At 41.9% G+C, this 26484-nt stretch overlaps 1 protein-coding gene across 1 annotated transcript in view; it reads right to left on the reverse strand.

The window, feature by feature from the left end:
• LOC124803166 (selenoprotein N-like) overlaps positions 1-26484 on the reverse strand; it is a 153680-nt gene that overhangs the window by 70435 nt on the left and 56761 nt on the right. The window contains exon 3 of the mRNA XM_047264348.1: positions 20549-20724. Within this exon, the coding sequence (XP_047120304.1) occupies positions 20549-20724 (176 nt within the window). The remainder of the gene's footprint in view (positions 1-20548; positions 20725-26484) is intronic.

The raw sequence follows: 26484 nt of genomic DNA on the forward strand, positions 1-26484 counted from the left end.
GTTATATATTTATGACTTTGTAGTCAATATTCATAGTAACATTGGGCTTTTTACAGATGATGCAGTTACCTGTAATGAAGTACCATCTGAAAGAAGCTGCATACACATTCAGTCAGAGCTTGATAAGATTTCACGGTGGTGCAAAGATTGGCAACTTGCTATAAATTTTCAGAAAAATAAAATTGTGCACTTCAGAAAATGAAAAAAACGTAGTCCCCTATGACAATAATATCAGTGAGTCAGTAACAGCTTGTAGGGATATGAAATAGAATGATCACATAGATTCAATCGTGGATAAAGCAGGGGGAAGATTTCAATCTGCAAAGGAGGTTGCTTACAAATCACTTGTGTGACCAGTTCTAGAAGATTGCTCAAGTGTGTGGGACCTCTACCAGATAGGACTAACAGGGGATATTGAACATATACAGAGAAGAGCAAAACAAATGGTCACAGGTACATCTGGCCCATGGGGAAGTGTCACAGAGATACTGAAGGAACTGAACTGGATGACTCTTCAAGATAGACATAAACTATCCAGAGAAAGTCTGTTAACATAGTTTCAAAAACCGTCTTTAAATCATTGCCCTAGCAATATACTATAACCCTCTATGTATCACTCATATAGGGATCATGAGGATAAGATTAGCATAATTACTGCATGCACAGAGGCATTCAAACAATCATTCTTCCTGTTGTCCATACAAAAATGGAACAGGAAGAAACCCTAATAACTGGTACAATGGGTTGTGCCCTCTGCCATGCACCTCTCAGTGGTGTGCAGAGTGTAGATATAGATTAGAGGCAAAGTCATTCTACAGTCAGCTTCAAATCCCAGTTGTCTAAATTTTCTCAATAGTGTTTCACAAAAAGAATGTTGTCTTCCCTCCTGTGATTCCCATTTGAGTTCACCAAGCATCTTTGTAATACCTGCCTGCTGATCAACCCTATCAGTAACAAATCTATCAGCTCACTTCTGAATTGTTTTGATGTCCACTTTTAATTTGACCTGGTGTGAATCCTATACTCTCAAGTGATACTCAAGAAATTTGTCACACTAGTATTCCAAACAATATCTCCTTCACAGAAGAGCTACACTCTCCTATAATTCTTCCAATATACCAAAGTTGATCATTTACCTTCCCTACAGCCATCCTTATGAGCTAATTCCATTTCATATCACTCTGCAACATTATGCCCAGATATTTAATCTACATGACTGTGTCAAGCAGTGCACTACTAATTCTGTATTCAGAGATTACGGCTTTGTTTTCCCTACACATCAACATTAACTTACATTTTTCTACATTTACAGCAAGCTGCCCTTCATCACACTAGTAATCTTGTATCCTCCAACAACCATTCAATGATGACACCTTCCAAAACATTACAGAATCCTCAGCAGAAATAGCTGCAGATTGCTGCTCACCCCATCTGTCGGATCATTTATGTATATAAGAACAAAAGTGGTCATATCACACTCCTCTGGGGAACTCCTGATGTTATCTTTGTCTCTGGTGAATGCTTGCTATCAAAGACAATGTACTGATGTCTCTGTATATGTCATAACATTTTCATAACAAAAGTCTTCAAGCCACTCACACATCTGAAAACCTATTCTGTATGCTTGCACCTTCATTGATAGTCTGCAGTGGGGCATTGTGTCAAATGCTTTCTGGAAATCTATGAATATGGAATCTGCATGTTGTCCTTCATCCTTATTTCTCAGGATATCAAGTGTGAAAAGGCCAAGCTGAGTTTCGCAAGGGTGAGCCTTTCTACATCCGTTCTGACACGTGGACAGAAGCTGTTCCATCTCGAGAAAATTTAGTACATTCAAACTGAGAATATGTTCCAGAATTCTACAGCAGACTTATGTTAAGGATATTGGTCTGTAATTCTGCAGCTCAATTCTTTTGCCTGTCTTATACCGAGGAGTCGCCTGCACTGTTTTCCAGTCGCTTGGGACTTTGCACTGGGTGGAAGATAAGGTGGTTTCTCACTGTCATCGTTGTACATTAGTTGTAATGCAGACTGTTACCATCCATAGTTTAGATGTATTTTATGAAGTGCAGTAGAAATGAAGTACAATGCTCCATTTGCATCAAAGGATTAAAAACGGGAGGAAGCACAACAAATTTGCTACATCATATAAGGAGAAAACATGCACTATGTTTTTGGAAGAGAAGGTAAAGTTGATTGCTGTATCTGTAACTTTACTGACATGCTATAAACTTGGAATAATAATTGAACCCTTAATTTTGTGGTTGCTTCAAGGTGAAAAATTTAATACCATCCAAAATGACAATGCAAGGATGTCATCAGCTTGTGACCTTCCACTCCTGCTGTCGCCACACCCATCTCCTTCACTTTTGCAATCTTTGCTGCTGTTTCAACCCAATTTGATAATCATCTCCTACCCCCTGATCTTCATTAGAATTTTTCAATCTTTGTTTGAAACCGATGTTTATTACTGGTACTAATAGCAATAAAAAACAAAAATTGGTTATTTCAGAAACTGGTTATTTTGACCAGATTTAACAGTCAGGTTAAACAAGATATGAAAAGAACCAGTGTGCCCAAAAACTCATCTTGTCAGTGATAACCATCATCCCAATGCTGTGGTGCAGAAGCCACGTCAGCTCCTCAGCAGTCACATAGAGCTGTGCAGGCCAGACAGTTGACAGGCACACTGCAACAGCAAACTTTGCAGTAAGCTGGTCATGCAATTTGGCACAAATGTGCAACCAGCTCACAGCCTGTGGTGGGCCCTGTGCAGGAGGTATCTAAGTGCAGCTGTGAACAAAAGACCCACAAAATAAGTTGTAACTTCAGTGGTCCCTGCATGCAGGCCTGCAGTAGCACACTATGCATACACAGGGCAAGCTGCAGTTTGGTAGCAGGTCAGGTATGGGTGATGTCTGAGCACAGGCTGCCTTGGTAGTCCCCTGAAATCGATTTAAGTAAAGTTCAAGGTTTGGAAATGCTGAAAAGTTTATGGGGTATGATCTTGAAATGTGGCAATGTGCTGTGCACGAATGACCATGCTTCAGATAAGCAATAGTTTTAGGCCTTTTTAATTAAGCGAGCACTGATTAGAATGCAGCGGGATGGCAGACTGATCGACAGCCAGAGTGGAGGTAGCATGCTGAAGGGTTACATTAAGAGTGAAGTTGGGCGTGGTAGGCCAGCACAGTGACTTGCAAGAACGTGAATACGGAAGGATACAGAAAAGCCAGGGATAGCTTAGAAATAGGATGCAGCATCCACAGGCGGGCACCCCTTGGGGATAAGGAAGGTGGACTGGTCCGACCAGAGGCTGCCAAATGGTAAAAAAGTAGTTTGTTTGTCAAAACTTTAAATTAGAGTAGAGGGCCAGAGTAAAATTTGCAGAAGAGTGAAAATCAAAAGTGTATTGGTGTAGAAAGCAACAGGGAAAGTATAAAGTAAAATGTGTATGTTTTAAGGGCAGAGATGGTGGCTGATGTCACAGGCGGTTTAGTTGGGGAGAAGGAGCACACAGCTCACCATTGTGGAGGACAGACTGGGGAGCAGTACGTATGGATGGCGGTTGCGCTCCCGTAAGATTACCAACTATGCTTTGCTTTGTGGCTTAATATGCTTAAGACGGTGACAAAGTTTGTGAGGGTGGTGAAGTTATGTTGATTGTGAAGGAACATTTATCTTAATATGTGACAATTACTGAGGTATAGACACCAATAGTTAACTGAGCAAAGCTTAGTGCATGCAACAACACAACAGTCATTGAACATGGTAAGTCAGCTGCTGTGCTCACTTCTGCTGTTGCTGTTTTTGTTTTCTGATAATGATCATTATGGCCAATTGGTTATGATCATGCTTATTTTTAAGTGGGGTATCAAGTATAAGTAAAGACTGAGTTCCATGGCATCTGGTAGTACAAGATCCTGGCCTTGTGCACTAAAAGACCCGAGTGGCAGCTGAGTGATTTATATTAATACGACCACAATTGGGATTAGCCTCTTTCAGATGACAACAAAATGCAATCGGTATCCAACAGTGGTCTTAAACCCAGAGGGGCATATCCGTCTGACCGCTATCTGGCTGGATTCTGGCATGCAAACTACAATGTTGCTGGCACGCAAGCTACGATGTTGCAACTTGTTTGTTATAAATTGTGTCCGGGGATTTTGAGGCTAATATAACTGCTTTGATCAGAGGTGTGTTGCATTATTTAGTAGCCCCGGAATTATTCTCCAAACCCTCAGTTCTATGTATTTCCTAAGTCCAGAATTCACAGGGTGCTGAATAAAGTACGAGCCGCTGAACTGCAGGTAAGGTTACAGGTCGAGCAAGTGCGGAGGCTGACTACGCTGCCACCGTGCAGGTAAGTCACAAAGAGGACCTGCCATGCACCCCTGTACATCTACTGCTTACTGTATCAGACAGTCCAAGGGATCCAGTATGTTAGGTTAGGGATTGTCATTCCACAGAGGGGATGTTACAAAGCAGTGCATCGCCCTAGGGAATGTTACAATCTGAGGGCAGTGGGGATGGACAACGGTTAGATGAAGGACTAAACTGAGTCAATGTTCAACGTTGGTTTTGGACTGAGTCTGATTGTTAGTGGTAAAAAAGTGTTTCCACTGTATGGACCAGGAGAAGGAGAGAAGGCCTTTAAAAAGCCCAGCATGACTCCACTGTATGGACCAGGAGAAGGAGAGAAGGCCTTTAAAAAGCCCAGCATGACTCAGTTTGGGAGGGGGAGAAAGGTAACACTTTTGGAAAGGATTGGTACTTCTGTGGGACAGAGGCTTTTGGGAGACAGGTTCATGAGTGTGTTTCGGGTCTGTTTAGGATGTGGGCTCTGTAGAGTGGCATGTGGGACCTTCTGATGATACGGTAAAGGTAGGTCTGCAAGTGTCATACGCCTTACTGATGTCAAAGAATATACCCAGACAATGATGGATACGTAGGAAAGCCTGCTGAACAGTCACCTCTAGTAGGGTCAGATTGTTAACAGTGGACCGAAATACCAAAATGCACACAGAGTGGCTAAGGAGCTGTCTGATCTAACAACCATATCAGATGACAGTTAACCATTCACTCCAGGGATTTTCCTACACAGCTTGTTATGGTAACAGTCCAGTAACTACTGGTGGTTCTTTCCTGGTTTGAGGAGAGGTATCAGAAATGCCTCTCTCCACGAGTTGGGAAAGTTGCCTGTCTGCCATATAAGACTAAAACATGTGAGTAGGATCTCCTTTGATGCTGCTTGGTAAATGTAGAAGCATGCAGTACCAGATTTGATTGTGACCAGGTGCAGTATCACGAATCTCAGACAGTACCGATTCCTGCAGATGACCTCCCACACTCTTATTCTTCATAGAACAATTGGAGTGGTCAATGGTATCCAGGAACACTTGACATGACCTTTTCCTGCTTTCCTTAATTACATATTGAGCCTTGGCTCTCTTGACTTAAAAGGCTGTGAAGTTGTCTGCTGCTCGACGGGACTTAAACTGTTGAAGAGCCACACACCTGTTCCGGATCACTGAATGGCACTCATCAGTCCACCAAGGGACAGATTGCCTCCTAAGATGACCTGAAGACTTTGGCAGCAGCGCTGGCATGATGTGGTCCACCCATTCCTGGATGCTGTTGTGTTCAAACACAGCCAGCTGGCTGAACAGTGTCCAGTTAGCCCTGCTGACCATCCACTTTGGTGGCTTCTATTCAAAGAATCCTTCATCCAGTAGGTGAATGTGGAGTGGGAAGTTGTCACTGGAATGAAGGTCATCAATGACTTCCTACTGAACAGAGTCTGTGATGGCTGGAGAGCAGAGAAATAGGTTGATGGCTGAGAATGACCCAGTAGCAGCACAGAAATGAGTGAGAGTTCCCGTACTGAGGGTGCACAGCTCAAGAGTGTCTCCAAAACCCAACCCTGAGAGTAAGCAGAGTTCAAGCTCCACAAGACATGATTAGCACTGTAGTCTCTCAGGAGGAGAAATGGTCGAGGGAGTTCTTCCATAAGACCTGTGAGAGATTCAGAGTCTACTGCATCTGGCAGAGGCAAATACAATAGGCAAAAAGTGATCCTCCGACATCCATGAATTTAAACTGCAACTGCTTGCAGGTCAGTAGCCAGGGGAAGAGCAAAGAAGTGGTGTGTGTCATTGACAAACACAGTTACCCCTCCATTGACCCTTTCACCAGTCAGATCTTCCTTGTGGTGGAGTGTACAGCCCCATAGGACAGGGGCATCAAGACGCTTTAAAATGCATTTCTTCAAACATATGCACAGGGGGCATTCCTGTGCTAGCAGCTACAGTTCCTTCACGCGTCTCCTGAACCCATTAGCATGCCATTGGAGGATGGGAGCCATTTATCATGGGGGTTGCACTTCTACCCTGTCTTACCACCTGGGAGGGGAGCCTACCATGTGTGGAGTATCAGCTTTGGGGCGAGATGATTGCCCAGTCCAACACCGAGGTCCATTAGCTCTGAAGAAGAATCAAGGGATATGTCACAGAGGACGATTTCCACATCGTCAGGGAGCTGAACTCCTCGCTCTGGCAGTGGGTGATGCTTTGTGTTTGATGCTTTTACACTGTGCTCCCTGCCGCCGTTGGATAAGCAGCTGCAGCAGCAAGTCATATACTCTTAGCTCACTTATTTGTTACATAGTTTAATTCTTAATTTCTTTGCATGTTTTTGATATTTGCATTGTTTAATTCATAAATTTCGGGCGTATTATAGTAATTGAGAGTAGTAGCATCGCCTTTTAGTACCTGAATAGTGTAAAATCACGTAGTCTCCTTCTGCCGCCGAGCAGTGAGTCAGCAGTGCGCAAGTAGCAGCATTATTGCATTTACTAGGCAATCTTGTATTTTAATAACCGTTTAAATTTTGTGTCGAATTGTTTGTGCTCTCTGTAGATTAGTTCAGATGTTCTTTGCACAACAGTTTTTAGCATGGATAGGTACTGCAACTGCTGTGTTTGGATGCAGGCTGAGTTGGCATCCCTTAGCTCCCAGCTTCAGGCAGTGTTGGCTTCAGTCACACAGCTTGAGGGTGTTGCCAATGGGCATCACAGTGGGGGTCCAGATGGGGATTTGTCGGGGACGGCCAGCTCGTCCCATGCATCCCCCGATCGGACGATCGGACTAAGACTGTGGCTGCCCGGGATACTGCCCACATTGAGGCTGATCCCTCACCTGTGGTAGAGTGGGAGGTTGTTTCGAGGTGTGGCAGGGGGCGAAAGACATTCCGGAGGGCTGAACGGAAGGCCTCTCCAGTTTGTCTGATGAACCGGTTTCAGGCTCTGTCTCAGGCTGATACTGATTTTCGGCCGGACATGGCTGCTTGTCCTGTTCCAGAGGTTGCCCCTCAGTCTGCAGATCTGGGCGGTCGCAGAGGGTGGGCTTATTGGTAGTTGGGAGCTCCAACATCAGGCGCATAATGGGGCCCCTTAGGGATATGGCAGCAAAAGAGGGGAAGAAAACCAATGTGCACTCCGTGTGCATACCGGGGGGAGTCATTCCAGATGTGGAAAGGGTCCTTCCGGATGCCATGAAGGGTACAGGGTGCACTCATCTGCAGGTGGTCGCTCATGTCGGCACTAATGATGTGTGTCGCTATGGATCGGAGGAAATCCTCTCTGGCTTCCGGCGGCTATCTGATTTGTTGAAGAGTGCCAGTCTCGCTAGCGGGATGAAAGCAGAGCTCACCATATGCAGTATCATCGACAGGACTGACTGCGGACCTTTGGTACAGAGCCGAGTGGAGGGTCTGAATCAGAGGCTGAGATGGTTCTGCGACCGTGTGGGCTGCAGATTCCTCGACTTGCGCCATAGGGTGGTGGGGTTTCGGGTTCCGCTGGATAAGTCAGGAGTCCACTACACGCAGCAAGCGGCTACACGGGTAGCAGGGGTTGTGTGGCGTGGACTGGGCGGTTTTTTAGGTTAGATGGCCTCGGGCAAGTACAGAAAGGGCAGCAGCCTCAATGGGTGCGGGGCAAAGTCAGGACATGCGGGGGCCAAGCAGCAATTGGTATTGTAATTTTAAACTGTCGAAGCTGCATTGGTAAAGTACCGGAACTTCAAGCGCTGATAGAAAGCACTGAAGCAGAAATCGTTATAGGTACAGAAAGCTGGCTGAAGCCAGAGATAAATTCTCCTGAAATTTTTACAAAGGCACAGACGGTGTTTAGAAAGGATAGATTGCATGCAACTGGTGGTGGCGTGTTTGTCGCTGTTAGTAGTAGTTTATCCTGTAGTGAAGTAGAAGTGGATCGTTCCTGTGAATTAGTATGGGTGGAGGTTATACTCAACAACCGAGCTAGGTTAATAGTTGGCTCCTTTTACCGACCTCCAGACTCAGCAGCATTAGTGGCAGAACAACTGAGAGAAAATTTGGAATACATTTCACATAAATTTTCTCAGCATGTTATAGTCTTAGGTGGAGATTTCAATTTACCAGATATAGACTGGGACACTCAGATGTTTAGGACAGGTGGTAGGGACAGAGCATCGAGTGACATTATACTGAGTGCACTATCCGAAAATTACCTCGAGCAATTAAACAGAGAACCGACTCGTGGAGATAACATTTTGGACCTACTGATAAACAGACCCGAACTTTTTGACTCTGTAAGTGCAGAACAGGGAATCAGTGATCATAAGGCCATTGCAGCATCCCTGAATACGGAAGTTAATAGGAATATAAAAAAGGGAGGAAGGTTTATCTGTTTAGCAAGAGTAATAGAAGGCAGATTTCAGACTACCTAACAGATCAGAACGAAAATTTCTGTTCCGACACTGAATGTTGAGTGTTTATGGAAAAAGTTCAAGGCAATCGTAAAATGCGTTTTAGACAGGTACATGCCGAGTAAAATTGTGAAGGACGGGAAAAACCCACCGTGGTTCAACAACAAAGTTAGGAAACTACTGAGAAAGCAAAGAGAGCTTCACTCCAAGTGTAAATGCAGCCAAAACCTCTCAGACAAACAGAAGCTAAATGATTTCAAAGTCAGCATAAGGAGAGCTATGCGTGAAGCGCTCAGTGAATTCGAAAATAAAATTCTATGTACAGACTTGACAGAAAATCCTAGGAAGTTCTGGTCTTACGTTAAATCAGTAAGTGGCTCGAAACAGCATATCCAGACACTCCAGGATGATGATGGCATTGAAACAGAGGATGACACGCATAAAGCTGAAATACTAGACACCTTTTTCCAAAGCTGTTTCACAGAGGAAGATCGCACTGCAGTTCCTTCTCTAAATCCTCGCAGAAACGAAAAAATGGCTGACATCGAAATAAGTGTCCAAGGAATAGAAAAGCAACTGGAATCACTCAACAGAGGAAAGTCCATTGGACGTGACGGGATACCAATTCGATTCTACACAGAGTATGCGAAAGAACTTGCCCCCCTTCTAACAGCCATGTACCACAAGTCTCTAGAGGAACGGAAGGTTCCAAATGATTGCAAAAGAGCACAGGTAGTCCCATTCTTCAAGAAGGGTTGTCGAGCAGATGCGCAAAACTATAGACCTATATCTCTGACGTCGATCTGTTGTAGAATTTTAGAACATGTTTTTTGCTCGCGTATCATTTCATTTTTGGAAACCCAGAATCTACTCTGCAGGAATCAACATGGATTCTGGAAACAGCGATCATGTGAGACCCAACTCACTTTATTTGTTCATGAGACCCACAAAATATTAGATACAGGCTCCCAGGTAGATGCTATTTTCCTTGACTTCTGGAAGGCGTTTGATACAGTTCCGCACTGTCGCCTGATGAACAAAGTAAGAGCCTACGGAATATCAGACCAGCTGTGTGGCTGGATTGAAGAGTTTTTAGCAAACAGAACACAGTATGTTGTTATCAATGAAGAGACATCTACAGACGTTAAAGTAACCTCTGGCGTGCCACAGGGGAGTGTTATGTGACCATTGCTTTTCACAATATATATAAATGACCTAGTAGATAGATCTGCAGCGGATAGGCACTTGCTGCAGGGAGTGACAACTGACTCTTAACATAGACAAATGTAATGTATTGCGAATACATAGAAAGAAGGATCCTTTATTGTACGATTATATGATAGCGGAACAAACACTGGTAGCAGTTACTTCTGTAAAATATCTGGGAGTATGCGTGCGGAACTATTTGAAGTGGAATGATCATATAAAATTAATTGTTGGTAAGGCGGGTACCAGGTTGAGATTCATTGGGAGAGTCCTTAGAAAATTTAGTCCATCAACAAAGGAGGTGGCTTACAAAACACTCGTTCGACCTATACTTTAGTATTGCTCATCAGTGTGGGATCTGTATCAGATCGGGTTGACGGAGGAGATAGAAAAGATCCAAAGTAGAGCAGCGCATTTCGTCACAGGGTTATTTGGTAACCATGATAGCGTTACGGAGAGGTTTAGCAAACTCAAGTGGCAGACTCTGCAAGAGAGGCGCTCTGCATCGTGGTGTAGCTTGCTCGCCAGGTTTCAAGAGGGTGTGTTTCTGGATGAGGTATCGAATATATTGCTTCCCCCTACTTATACCTCCTGAGGAGATCACGAATGTAAAATTAGAGAGATTCGAGCGCGCACGGAGGCTTTCAGACAGTCGTTGTTCCCGCGAACCATACGCGACTGGAACAGAAAAGGGAGGTAATGACTGTGGCACGTAAAGTGCCCTCCAACACACACCGTTGATTGGCTTGCGGAGTATAAATGTAGATGTAGATGTAAATGTTGGGCATTGGAGACATGACTGTGGGTGTGATAGTTGCAGCACTGGATGGTGGATCAAGCTGATTGTTTGGAGGGGAAGGGAGCACCACAACAGTGGCAACCACAGTATTGTCCAATGTTCTTGGGGGTGGTATGGGTTTCAAAATAACTGCAGCAGAACAAGTGCACTGGCAGACACAGGCACTAGCGCTGACACTGGCAACCTCCATTTGTGTAGCAGCATTGGTTTTGGGACTGGCTGTTTAAGAACAGATGCAACGGATGTTGTAAATGTTGGGGGCTGTATGGCCTTATAGGTCTTTTTGGCCTCAGCATATAACTTATGCTTAGTGGTTTTGATCTCTTGTATCTTCCTTTCTTCAAGAAAGACACTGCAGTCCCTACTCCAGACAGGATGATCCACAGAGCAGTTTACACACTTCACAGGAGATGAATAACCAACTACTTCATGGGCAGCCTTCCCACATTTGCGACAAGTGGCTTCTTCCTTATATCTGACAGTACTGTTCCCAGTGGCGAACAGTAGTGTTCCAGTGGGAAAATGAGGCTGCATGCTGAGGTGAAGGAAACCTGCCTTGATATACTCTGGAAGTTTCGTGCTGTAGAAAGTAAACGCAAGAGTCTGATTTCACTAGATCGCCATCCCACCTTTTCACTGTATTTTGCATATCAATAATGCCTTCTGGAACCCACTGATTTCTTCTCTGGGAAAGTCAACTATGTCCCTGGAAGTCAACACCTTTGCAATAGAGACAGAATTGCACATTACCTTGAACTACAGCATACTTCCCAAGACATTTAGCTTTTTGGAGGTTAGCTGGTTGGTGGGAATTAGAAGTTCTCACTAATAATGTCCCATTGCATGAAAGCTTGACTTACTTTAAAGAGCCACAGGTTCCCTCTAAGCCCTTTTGGATATAGAAGGATGAAACCTTCTCAAAACTACCCTCTTTTTGCTTGACTATGAAAAACACATTCCAGACAGCAGCGTGTGTTCTGTTACTGTAAATACTGTCATTCTGAATAAGTCGAGACTCAGGAGGACTGGCTACATGAGCCCACTTATTTGATAGGGTGTTGGTACCTACCATGGCTGCACCCTTTCCACTGTGAGGAGAAGATAATTTTGAGGTTTCCATCTTAGACCTATGAGCGGCTAGGGAAATAAAAGTCCCCCCAGACAGAGTCCTGCATGCCTACTAGGTGAGCCTTATACAACTGAAGTGCAGCAGGTTCCCCAGAGGTTGCTCACTAATGACTGTTCTACCTCAACAGCCACTTATCTCATCGGCACACAATGCACCTTAAGACTGAGAGGTTTTTTTTATAGAGGTTTTTACCTTCCTCACAATCCAGGTGCTCAAGCTAAGATCCCAATTCCTTGCAACACACAACATTCCACTGCTGCACCACATGGTGGTCACTGAAGCATGTCCAAAGCTTATGGTGACAGGGGAGTGGTGGTGGTGGTGGTGGTGGTGCTTAACAGTCCCCAGCTGAGTAATCGCAGGGTTGCCAAGCCCATGCCCAGCAAGTGAATCCTGAGCTCCTGAGAGCATCTCCTCTATGTGGTGAGTAACTGTCTCTCCTTCCCATTCTTGTTCTTCCATCCTGGATTTTGAATTTTCCATTGTTTAATACTTCAAAAGAGATGTTCTATTGGTATGAGTGGCCTGAAAGTACAGCTACAATGTTAACATAATAGTTTATGGAAGGCTTGTTCTAAAATGTTCAATCCAGATGATGCTGTATAGTTAACAAGTTCACTTGTGGAAATTACCGGCAACAAGAATAAGATAATCACTTTACTTTCTGTGTGGTTTAATAGCCTTGTTCAGACCTTTCAACAAGACATATTTTGTTGGTTTGATTGCCTAATATTTCAGGCACAGTTTTGTATATTACTGAAGTAACTTGTTCCAAGTATGTACAAACCATGAGGCCCAGACACATCAACAAAAGTTTTGCATCACCCTTTTTTCCAAAATTCATAGCAAAGCAAACAAAAATTGGCTCTAGGGCCTGAGCTCCCAGTTGGTGCACATCGACAGCGCAGAAAGATACATATATAGTTTCTTTTCTGTGTTTACTTTGTAGATTCTTACTTAAATTGCGTGTGAGTTTCGTATAGGAGGTGTAATTTCGAATTTTAGTTACTGTAATCGTAAATTCAGGCAAATTGTGGCGCAGTCATTAGGCATTTATACAGGTTAGTTCATACATTCTTTGCGTGTTTCCCTTGCGTTATCTAGGCATGGACTCGTGTTTCAGTAACTGTTTTTCAACATTGATTAGAATGGACAGGGACTGTGATTGCTGTGTTCAGATGAGGGCTGAGTTGGCATCCCCTTGCTCACAGCTGCAGGCAGCACTGACTTCAGTCGTGCAGCTTGAGGCTGTTGCCAATTAGCACCACTGTGGGGAGCCGGACTTTTGGTATCACGGGGATGTCAACCTCGTCCCATCTGTCCCCAGATTGGTCTGCCGCTGTGGTTGCCCCGGTTGCTGCCCGCAGTGGGGCTGAGCCCTCGCCTGTGGTTGATTGGGAGGTCGTTCCAAGGTGTGGCAGGCAGCAAAAGACGTCCCCGGAGGCTGATCAGAAAGCCTCCCCGGTGCGTCTGACAAACAGGTTTCAGGTACTGTCTTTGGCTGAGCCAGATGCAGCTGCCTGCCCTGTTTCGGAGGATGATTCTCAGCCTTCAAGGTCCGGGCAATCGCAGAGGGTGGGCTTATTGGTAGGTGGGAGCTCCAATGTTAGGCGCGTAATGGGGCCCCTTAGGGATATGGCGGCTAAGGAGGGGAAGAAATCCAGTGTGCACTACGTGTGCATTCCAGGTGGAGTCATTCCTGATGTGGAAGGGGTCCTCCCGTATACCATGAAGAGCACAGGGTGCAGCCAGCTGCAGGTGATGGCACATGTCGGCACTAATGACGTGTGTCGCTTTGGATCTGAGGAAATTCTCTCTGGATTCCAGCGGCTATCTGAATTGGTGAAGGCTGCCGGTCTTGCTTACGAGATGAAGGCAGAGCTCACCATCTGCAGCATCATTGACAGAACCTACTGCGGAACTTTGGTGCAGAGCCGGGTGGAGGGTCAGAATCAGAGGCTCAGACGGTTTTGCGACCGTGTTGGCTGCAGATTCCTTGACTTGTGCCATAGGGTGGTGGGGTTTTGGGTTCCGCTGAATAGGTCAGGAGTTCGCTACACTCAGCTGGGGGCTACATGGGTAGCGGAGGCTGTGTGGCGTGGACTGGGCGGTTCTTTTAGGTTAGAAGGCCTTGGGAAAGCACAGGGTGGGCTGCAATCTCAAAGGGTGCATGGCAAATACAGGACGTGCTTGGATCAAGGAACAGTCAGAATTGTAGTTGTAAATTGTTGTAGTTGTGCTGGGAAAGTCCCTGAGCTTCAAGTGCTAATAGAAAGCACAGAAGCTGAAATCGTTATAGGTACAGAAAGCTGGCTAAAGCCTGAAATAAGTTCTGCAGAAATTTTTATGAAGTCTCAGACAGTGTTCAGGAAAGATAGATTAGGCAGAATTGGTGGTGGAGTGTTTGTGTCTGTCAGTAGTGGTTTATCTTGTAGTGAAGCTGAAGTAGACACTCCGTGCGAATTGGTATGGGTGGAGGTTATACTTAACAGCCGAACTAAGCTAATAACTGGCTCCTTCTACCGACCCCCAGACTCCGATGATATAGTTGCTGAACAGTTCAGAGAAAATTTGAGTCTCGTAACAAATAAATACCCCACTCATATGGTTATAGTTGGTGGGGACTTCAACCTTCCCTCGATATGTTGGCAAAAATACTTGTTCAAAACCGGTGGTAGGCAGAAAACATCTTCCGAAATTGTCCTAAATGCTTTCTCCGAAAATTATTTCGAGCAGTTAGTCCACGAACCCACGTGAATTGTAAATGGTTGCAAAAACACACTTGACCTCTTAGCCACAAACAATCCAGAGCTAATAGAGAGCATCATGACTGATACAGGGATTAGTGATCACAAGGTCGTTGTAGCTAGGCTCAATACCGTTTCTTCCAAATCCACCAGAAACAAACGCAAAATAATTTTATTTAAAATAGTGGATAAAGTGCCACTAGAAGCCGTCCTAAGAGACAATCTCCATTCCTTCCAAACTGACTATGCAAATGTAGACGAGACGTGGCTCAAATTCAAAGATATAGTAGCAACAGCAATTGAGAGATTCATACCTCATAAATTGGTTAGAGTTGGAACTGATCCCCCATGGTACACAAAACAGGTCCGAACGCTGTTGCAGAGGCAACGGAAAAAGCATGTGAAGTTCAGAAGAATGCGAAATCCCGAAGATTGGCTAAAATTTACAGACGCGCAAAATTTGGCACGGACTTCAATGCAAGATGCCTTTAATATGTTCCATAATGAAACATTGTCTCAAAATTTGGTAGACAATCCGAAGAAATTCTGGTTGTATGTAAAGCACACAAGCGGCAACACGCAGTCAATACCTTCACTGCGCAGTGCCGATGGTACTGTTACCGACGACTGTGCCGATAAAGCGGAGTTATTGAACGCAGTTTTCCGAAATTCCTTCACCAGGGAAGACGAATGGAATATTCCATAATTTGAAACATGAACAGCTGCTAGCATGAGTTTCTTAGAAGTAGATACCTTAGGGGTTGCAAAGCAACTCAAATCGCTTGATACGGGCAAGTCTTCAGGTCCAGATTGTACACTGATTAGGTTCCTTTCAGATTACGCTGATAGCTCCCTGCTTAACAATCATATACAACCGCTCGCTCACCGATAGATCTGTACCTACAGATGGGAAAATTGCGCAGGTCGCACCAGTGTTTAAGAAGGGTAGTAGGAGTAATCCATCGAACTACAGACCTATATCACTGACGTCGGTTTGCAGTAGGGTTTTGGAGCATATACTGTATTCAAACATTATGAATCACCTCGAAGGGAATGATCTATTGATACGTAATCAGCATGGTTTCAGAAAACATCGTTCTTGTGCAACGCAGCTAGCTCTTTATTCGCACGAAGTAATGGCCGCTATCGACATTCCGTATTTCTAGATTTCCGGAAAGCTTTTGACACCGTTCCTCACAAGCGACTTCAAATCAAGCTGCGGGCCTATGGGGTAGTGTCTCAGTTGTGCAACTGGATTCGTGATTACCTGTCAGGAAGGTCACAGTTCGTAGTAATAGACGGCAAATCATCGAGTAAAACTGAAGTGATATCAGGTGTTCCACAGGGAAGCGTCCTGGGACCTCTGCTGTTACTGATCTATATAAATGACCTGGGTGACAATCTGAGTAGTTCTCTTAGGTTGTTCGCAGATGATGCTGTAATTTACCGTCTAGTAAGGTCATCTGAAGACCAGTATCAGTTGCAAAGTGATTTATAAAAGATTTAAGAACCTTCAACATCTCAGCGCGTCAGCAATCGTTGGTTAATATATTAAAAAACTAGAAACCCACCTCAATTGCGAAAAAAGCACCTAGTGTTAACCTAGGTTTTGGCGTAGATAATTACACCTTCTTCAGAAGAATAAAACCCGCAAGTGCCTAAGAAGACCTTTGTCAATGATTAAAAGAACACCATAGCTATACATTTATAAACGAAAAAAAGGAAAACACAAACAGTTAAGTAACGGTTTATACTTTGTACACATGTACTGTTTGTGTTTTCCTTTTTTTTCATTTATAAATGTGTAGCTATGGTGTTCTTTTAATCATTGACAAAGGTCTTCTTAAGCACTTGTGGGTTTTATTGTTCTGAAGAAGGTGTAGTTATCTACGCTGAAACCTAGGTGTTTTTTCGCAATCGAGGCGGGTTTCTAGTTTTTTAATATTATAAAAGATTGCTGTATGGTGTGACAGGTGGCAGTTGACACTAAATAACGAAAAGTGTGAGGTGATCCACATGAGTTCCAAAAGAAATCCATTGGAATTCGATTACTCGATAAATAGTACAACTCTCAAGGCTGTCAATTCAACTTAAGTACCTGGGTGTTAAAATTACGAACAACTTCAGTTGGAAAGACCACATAGATAATATTGTGGGGAAGGTGAACCAAAGGTTGCGTTTCATTGGCAGGACACTTAGAAGATGCAACAAGTCCACTAAAGAGACAGCTTACACTACACTTGTTCGTCCTCTGTTAGAATATTGCTGCGCGGTGTGGGATCCTTACCAGGTGGGATTGACGGAGAACATCGAAAGGGTGCAAAAAAGGGCAGCTCGTTTTGTATTATCACGTAATAGGGGAGAGCGTGTGGCAGATCACATTTGGAGTGCAGGAAGATGACTGCTTAAATGCCTCTATTTGCACTGTAATTAGTATAATCTTGTTTCCTCAGTCTCTATTGGAGCAATACATAGATGGCAGAAGAACGTCTAGAGATTCTTAACTTAACACAGGTTCTCAAAGCTCTGCAAGTAGACTTCAGCAGAACTACATGTGCTCACTTTATGAGGCAGTGTCAATCATCTTATCTCTGTAAGAATCAGTAAATATCATAGACAATATTTCATACCACACTAAGCTGCTGGAGAAAATACTATTGTAGTATGATAGAACTTAAACACTGCAGATTTGGAAGCAAATTTACAGAAACCTACAGATGATCCATTTCAGCCAATTAATGCTGAAGCCTGGAAAGACTACTGCAGTACAGTACAGCAACTCAAACAGGATTAGTGGAACTGTGACAGCCACGCCAGAAATGTTACTGATGAAGGAACTATTAGTGTTTCCACTTCATTCAGTTCTAATGGCTCTGAGAATGGAGAATCACCCCCAGATGAAGGTGATAGCAAGTGACCATTGTACTTTTTCCCTTTTCATATTATCATGATAAGATTGCTGATCATTAGGAAACTTGGCCAAGTAGTTTGTACACTGCCCAAAACACAAATGGAAAAAATTACACTTCAGGGAACATACATAACTGCTCTTTTTGCATGGTCTGAAGATGGTCACTGCTGACCAACATCAATAGTGTGAGGACAAAAAATTTTGTGATCACAGACTGGAATAAAAGAAATAAATTCTACACTTCCTGTATCACAGATTTTATTCATATGTCACAGCTTAAGAACAAGTAGTCATGGTATAGATTTTCCATAAAATTATAAAGCCGATCATACCACTGGCTGTTGTTGTTTTAGTCTTCAGTCCAGAGACTGGTTTGATGCAGCTCTCCAAGCTTCTTCACCTCCCAGTACCTACTGCAACCTACATCCATCTGAATCTGCTTAGTATATTCACCTCTTGGTCTCCCTCTACAACTTTTACCCTCCAGTACTAAATAGGTGATCCCTTGATGCCTCAGAACATGTTCTACCAACCGATCCCTTCTTCTAGTCAAGTTGTGCCACAAATTTCTCTTCTCCCCAATTCTGTTCAATACCTCCTCATTAGTTACATGATCTACCCATCTAATCTTCAGTTCCTGACACATAAATCTATACTTGATGTTAACAAATTTCTCTTCTTTAGAAAAGCTTTCCTTGTCATTGCCAGTCTACATTTTATATCCTCTCTACTTTGGCCATCATCAGTTATTTTGCTCCCAAAATAGCAAAACTCATCTACTACTTTAAGTGTCTCATTTCCTAATCTAATTCCCTCAGCATCACCCGATTTAATTCGACTACATTCCATTATCCTCGTTTTGCTTTTGTTGATGTTCATCTTATATCCTCCTTTCAAGACACTGTCCATTCCGTTCAGTTGCTCTTCCATGTATACTTCTCAAATCTATTAACTCAAAAAGTGGGTGGAAATTTCATATTATAGCTCCAAAATGTTATTGTATAAATAGCACATCTGCATTTTTAAATGATTTTGCTTCTACAAATTTAGAATTGGATTTACAACAGTATTAAGTTGAACACTCATCTAATTGACATTAATTACAACTTTATGGAGAGTAACTTAGATGAGTTAACATTTTAGTGCTGATCATTATTGCTGCAGAAGTGCCATACCATCAAATGTCAGTCTTTTACCCTTATAATCCATAGGAATTTTCTGTTACTCCCTAAATCTCCAATATGTTAGTAACAACCTGTATAGCATTTCACATAATTCCTTTCCAAAGCCTTAGATGACAGTTAGTAACATTCTAAAAACTTGTAGCCATACAATTAATGTGCCAGATGCTGGGCCAGAGAAGACCTGTAACAGTTGGAAATATCTTGGTCTTGTCTATTTTGACAAATTTCCTGAAAGTGCCAACATGATGCCAGTAAATAAATTTACATCTAGTCTTTTGAGATGGATGAAAAGTAAAGGAATTAACTTTGCTCAAGAGTTCCTTGGGAGTGTGGCAAATGACCCACATTTCTTATCAGAATGAACAATAAATTAACAACAAACAAAATATACTTCATGCTGTGTATCTATTTTAGTACTGTTTCATGTGCCTATTGTCATTTAACTGTTTAAATATTTGTTATCTTTGTCATTTACATAATTATGTAAGCCAATTATCTTGTAATGCTGCTGTCACATACTTGAATATGCAATGTATCTATCTTCCACTATTTTCTTATGCTTAATGACATTTGCCCAAGTTTGTATCATTATCATCATCATCTCCATCATCATCATTACTATTATTATTACTGTGTTAACTTTGATGACACTGATTGCATGTAAAGATGCTCAAAGGTGAAATAAAACATCTGTATTTGTATTTGTCCCCTGCACTGTTATCCCTAGTTATTCTGGTCCATTCTATATGATTCAATCCATCCAGTGTACCAGCTCATATATGCCTGTTCTATATGTTTGCAGAACAATTACAAACTTGCCAATATGAGTTAGTGGATACATACCAACAGTGCACAGAAACTGTGGTACATAGTCTACTAGCACACTACCTTTGTTACTCATCTCAGTACAGTACATCCACCCTGGACCCCCACTGTTTTATCTCCCGCTTGCCTCCCCCTATCCTTGCCATTTTGTCTTTTTGTTTCTTTTTTAGTCTTTGCCCCCTCCCCTTCCATCTCTTTGCTAAGCCTCAGTCATTATGTTACACGGTATGTTGTCCCATCTTCCACTGCCTTTCTCCAAATAAACGTACTATTGTTCTGAAAGCTCTGGATTTTTTAACCTTTTTGCATATAACACTTAGATTAGTCACTTTACACATTTCTATTACTTTCTGGTATTAACATTTTCTGTGCAAACTGTCAATAAAACAAACAACAGTAGCCCTGCTCTTAATATCTGACAAAAAGGGGAGAAACTGAACAATACATAATTTAAACAGAACAATTCCTGGTTTAACTTTCTGATGACTCTTTCCTTAAATGAGAAAGAAAGAGTAAGACATACAGCTGCCGGAGGCAAGAAAAAGCCACTCATCCTTAAAACAGAGAGAAAAGGGGCTGGCTATCCAAATTTTATCACTTTTGGTTCCTATCCTGCTCCTTGAGGCCTAATTTATGACACAGATTAACTTTACATTGGCTATGGCATCTGAAACAATATTACTTATGAAGTCCCTCCTGGCATCAGTTTCTCTCCCTCTCCTGATCCAACACCACAATTTTTTTTTCCTTCAGCATCTGTAGATCTTGCTCCTTCTGTATCCAGTTTCATACAGTACAAGAATTTATTTAATGTTTCTTATTTTCCTGATAAAGAAGTCAATTTAAACTCTGACACTTAAAATACCGAACTTTATCAGATATCCTCATCCTACACTTGTTTCTGTGTGTGTGTAGTTCCTCTTCTATCTTGGACATTGTTAATATACACTGAAGTTTGCTGTTGAGCTGAATATGCAATTTCTTAGTCCTAATATCTTACTTGGAAAATTTATTTTCATACGATGAACCAGTGTCAGGCTGAATCATGTACCAAATGGTGCCAACTTCATTGCTTCTGGTTTTCATAAAATTTGCAAAAATTTCATGAGAATAACTTGCTTGGGGTCTTGCTGGTTCACGCCAATCTAGAAGACCTTTCACTGCCACGCTTGCAACCTGAAACCAATGATATTTTTGATGTGAGTGTCTGTTGTATTTTACTTCAATAGTTGCTGCTGCTGCGTCTTATCTGCGCGTATCTGTCCAAGAAAAATAATTGCATATGTGCTGTAAAAGTAGAGGTATATTCACAATTAACACAGTTACTGGATATACTGGCAACATGAATTATTAAACCTTGATTGAAGATAATCTGTTAATCTGCAGAATTACTGTCCAACAAAACATGTTTATCATTTTATTTTGAACTTGCTGAAGTTCAAGATTTGTTGCTTATGCCTACCAGCATCCTACCACCCTCAATGCACAAACACACTATCATTGCACTTATGGTAGGCACAATATCCCATCAAACAAAGACTGCATCACTTCAAATCAGTACCCAGAAATAGCCAAGCATTGCTAAGGCCGGTATTACACTATCAAATTTCTTTGTCCAATATCTTTGTCAAAGATATTTGATAGTGTAATAGGGACTATGTCAAATGTCATCCAATATTTGATCAAATCTAGGGCCTTGCTGTATATTTGATCAAAGAAACCGCTTGTCTTCTGTTCACTGCAATGTGACATGTTACCACATGGAGCGTTAGCATCGCTGCAGCGTTCTGTCGTCTGTAGTGTTTTTATAACCATTGCCGGTAAATACAATTGGTGTGTGCCGACAACTACAAAATTAATAAAGATGTCTGAAGCTGATGAGATGCTTTACAACGTGAGGCAGCCTGAATACAAAAATAGATTAAGAAGATTGGAGACCTGACCTGACCTAACCTAACTTAACATAACATAACCCTCTCCTGTAGCAAGGAATTGGAGTGTTACAGTGAGCCTGTCTTCTGAAGATGTAGCAGTTCTTAAGTGAATATTGTGCTTTGTGATATGAGGATACACTTCATTGAGCACATACAGAAATGTATGCTCATCCATTCTTAAGTAATTGATGTACGACTTGACGTCTTCCACTGTAAGCTCACGTAACAAGTTTTGTTGAATGCTTTTATCGTGTCACCGTAAAACCCACAACTTCACCCAGATTAGATCAGTTTTTCGTTCCATAGATCCCTGCTGAGGAGATCCTCGTGGATCTGGAACATGTCGATTTTTTTTATGCTGAAATAACAATACTAATAGTATGAATAAATACAATACACCATTTGTTTCTATTAAAAATTTTGCCAATGGAGTAGAAGGAGTTGGCCAGTAGTAAGTTTTTCAGGCTCCTTTTAAACTGATCTTTATTTCTAACTAAATTTTTTATGTTTCCTGGCAAATTATTGAAGATGAGTGTTCCTGAGTAGTGGACCCCTTTTTGAACTATAGTAAGTGCTTTTAAGTCCTTGTGCCAATCATTTTTGTTCCTAGTATTGTATGTATGAACTGAGTTGTTTGTTGGAAAAAGAGATATATTATTTACGACAAATTTCATTAAGAAGTAAATATACTGAGAGGCAGTAGTTAGTATATCCAGTTCTTTGAAGAGGTTTCTGGAGGACGTCCGTGAATTTACTCCACAAATAATACGTATTACATGCTTTTGGACTCTGAAAACTTTTGTTTGACTTCAAGATTTACCCCAAAGTATTATCCCATATGACATTATGGAATGAAAGTAGACATAGTATGCAAGCTTTCTCATTTTTATGTTGCCTATGTCTGCTAACACTCGAATTGCAAATACAGATTTGTTAAGGCCTTTCTGCAGTTCTGTGGTGTGCTCCTACCAACTGAATTTATTATCAAGTTGTAATCCCAGGACTTTTAAGACTGTCAACCTCGTATGTATGGTTCCATTTTTCCCCCCACTTCTTTTCCGCATGTGCGTTGTGCACACAATGCAATTGGGGTACATACAACTACTGCGGTTAATAACAAGTTGTTGTCAGCCATCTTGAACTTTGACGAAAAATTTGATGACAGTGTAATACCCCTTCTAGCGCTCCGTCAAAGATCTTTGTCAAATATATTGGACGGAATATTGTATCACATCTTTGATCAAATCTTTGACAAAGAAATTTGATAGCGTAATACCGGCCTAAGTCCACCAGAGAGCGTGTAGCACACATCAGACAGCTGCGACAAGGGAGGCCTAGACAGGTCGCAGTAGTCCTTAGATTAGCTGCTCTTGTTTATCAGTGAAGTGTAGCACTGGGAATGTATCACTCTGTGCAGTCCCCAGTGACCTCATCAGATGTACACGTAATTATACTGATTGATCTGGCAGTATGTCCAGCAGGATCACAATATACCTCCTCCCTGGAATTGGCCTTAGGCTGGAACCATCCTAGCAAGTGTAAGGGAGAGTGTGATGGGAGCAGTACAACCTGCTGTGAAAACTGCTCCTGACGCTGGTGGTGTAGAAGAGCCACTCCTGGGTCCAGCAATGGATCTGGAGGAGGCGATGTCGGGCCAGACTCACAACTTCCTGATAGTGGGCTGTGTGTCTGACATCATAAGTAACACAGACTGGAGTTCCTCCTGTGAGACATCTGGATCCATATCCATTGGAAGTGATCAACAATGGCTGGAGAACCAGGAATATCGAGCGTCCACCACCTGGAATGTCATTGCTCACAAATGGACTTTGTGTCTGCTTCTGTGAGTCCTTGGAGTGGGTGAGCTGGGCTACCCCTGCTGGTGTGGCAGATGTGGAGGCAGAGCTTGTTCCAGATGATGCTAACAGAACTGGTTCCTATGCTGGTGAAGGACGTCTCTGGGTGTGGCCACTAGGACTAGCTGGCAGCCTTGCTGGGTGTTAATGAAGCCACGCAGGTAGCCAGGCACATGTTTGGACATTGTGGTATAAGACACTGGACTTTATCGCATGTCCCTACTGTATTGGAACTTATGCTGGTTTTTCTATGTTGGTATATGTTTTATTTTTCCTTCTATTTTTATCCAGTCATTCGCCTAAGTAGTTTACGACAAAGATTAAAATGTTGTATGCCCACAGCAATCATGTCTGTGAAGTTGGCAAGAAAAGATGAACATTAATTTTCTTATTCTTCTAAAAACTCCTATCAGATGTTTCATTAATCTTGTACTGTCTGTCTTTTCCCATCCATGACAGAGAGGGTGTGGATTTATGTTTGGTTCACTAATAATGTGAATTCCTATAGTACAAAGTCAGCTTCATTTACTAGTTCCTTATTTCACCTGATCTATCTGCATTAGAGAAAGCTTTTGACAATGTTGACTGGAATACTCTCTTTCAAATTCTGAAGGCGGCAGGGGTAAAATACATGGAGCAAAAGGCTATTTACAATTTGTACAGAAACCAGATGGCAGTTATAAGTTGAGGGACATGAAAGGGAAGCACTGGTTGGAAAGGGAGTGAGACAGGGTTGTAGCCTATCCCCGAGGTTATTCAATCTGTATATTGAGCAAGCAGTAAAGGAAACAAAATAAAAGTTGGGAGTAGGTATTAAAATCCATGGAGAAGAAATAAAAACTTTGAGGTTCGCCAGTGACATTGTAATTCTGTCAGACACAGCAAAGGACTTGGATAAGCAGTTGAACAGAATGGACAGTGTCTTGAAAGGAGGGTATAAGACGAACATCAACAAAAGAAAAACAAGGATAATGGAATGTAGTCGAATTAAGTTGAGTGATGCTGAGGGAATTAGATTAGGAAATGAGACACTTGAAGTAGTAAAGGAGTTTTGCTATTTGGGGAGCAAAATAACTGATGATGGTTGAAGTAGGGAGGATATAAAATGTAGACTGGCAATGGCAAGGAAAGCGTTTCTGAAGAAGAGAAATTTGTTAACATTGAGTATAGATTTAAATGTCAGGAAGTCGTTTCTGAAAGTATTTGTATGGAGTGTAGCCATGTATGGAAGTGAAACATGGACGATAAATATTTTGGACAAGAAGAGAATAGAAGCTTCCGAAATGTGGTGCTACAGAAGAATGCTGAAGATTAGATGGGTAGATCACATAACTAATGAGGAGGTGTTGAATAGGATTGGGGAGAAGAGAAGTTTGTGGCACAACTTGACCAGATGAAGGGATCGGTTGGTAGGACATGTTCTGAGGCATCATGGGATCACCAATTTAGTATTGGAGGGCAGCGTGGAGGGTAAAAATCGTAGAGGGCGACCAAGAGATGAATACACCAAGCAGATTCAGAAGGATGTAGGTTGCAGTAGGTACTGGGAGATGAAGAAGCTTGCACAGGATAGAGTAGCATGGACAGCTGCATCAAACCAGTCTCAGGACTGAAGACCACAACAACAACATCTGCATTATCTGCAATACTTCAGAGAACCAAGTAATTTAAAAAGAGCAAACTGGATGCCTTAACACTGTCTTCAATGAAGAAGAGGAGGTAAATAAGTTCAAAGCTTGAAGAGCTATTATATAATAATTCAAAAGTATATGTTACAGATTGATTGTGTATGTGAAAAATCATAAGCCTGACTGACTGAAGTGTGCACTGCTGTGCATAATTTACCCAAGACACACACTCCTGAGTGAACTCACTATTGTTACGCCTCTTGTGCAGTGCCAGCAAATTTCCATCATAATTATTATCCTTAAAATTATAATTAATCAGTAGAACTGGTGAATGTTCCCTAGATGGTGTCAGAGAGATTAGGCAGGTGCAATAATTAAATTATATAAAACATGTTTAGTAACATTCTGCTGTAATAGATGTTTTTCATTTACTTTGTTTCACGATTGGAGTAACACTGCCGAGAGAAAACGAAGGGCAAGCATCACACGGTATGCATCGATTACAAATGTTTAATCAGAAGAATTGTATCAACAACATTTAAGAAAATAGTCTGTAAGATAGGAACAAACTCCAACTTAGAGCTCACATGAATGCACTTGGTAAAGCCTCGATCAAAAGTGTTAGCAGTACGTTACCCCACCCAGTCATAAAAATGAAACATTTTTTTAGAGCTATAGGGATCTGGGTTAACATTATTTTGATTTTTTGGAATGTGGATACAAAAATTGTAAATAGCAACAACGATATGCCATACTGGCATAGAATACATCATGTACTGATTGAGAAAATTCTCGTTAATAAGTTTTAACATTAAAATTCAATTTTATTTCATATTTATAACTTAAAAAGAGATTTACAAAGTGGAACCAGTTAACAAGGTTGTGCTGACTAATAAAAATAGTGCAGAGATACAAAATGTCACTGCAATGGGTGCAACGACAAATGAAAGTGACACCAAAAATGTCAATCATATCTAAGACAGCAGAGAATATTGCACAAATTAAATTTATGCTGATGACAGTAATATATCACCTCATGGTCCTACCAAGCTCATGGTATATGAGACTAATTTCCAAATCTCACCAAGAAGCATTTTCTCATATAAGGCCAGAGAAAGGCATGCTAGTGCAGAATCAGTAAATTTCCATTTCTCCAATTCATGACAGCTTGTTTCAAATGTGGCAGAACAAGACATGGTAGGAGCACAAGACACTATTGCATCATCAATGCATTGACCTAATGAAGAATTTATTTAATAATTTTTGTACACAGAAAACCAAAAAACTTGATAAAAAATTATGTTATTTTAAAAAGGAACAAAAGCAAACATTTGATGGTTTTAAGAATGACCTATCACAGTGGTTTGATAATTTAGGTCAAAATCCATGCACTGATCTTTCTACTGATTTAACATGCAAACTTGCAGGTATGAAGAAGAAATTAACTGATTTGTCTCAGGAGAAACAACCTAGACCAAAAAGTGTCATCTATAGACAAGGCACTAGAGGAAATGGTAT

The sequence above is a fragment of the Schistocerca piceifrons genome, chromosome 6, assembly GCF_021461385.2.
Source record: "Schistocerca piceifrons isolate TAMUIC-IGC-003096 chromosome 6, iqSchPice1.1, whole genome shotgun sequence".
Lineage (NCBI taxonomy): Eukaryota > Metazoa > Arthropoda > Insecta > Orthoptera > Acrididae > Schistocerca > Schistocerca piceifrons.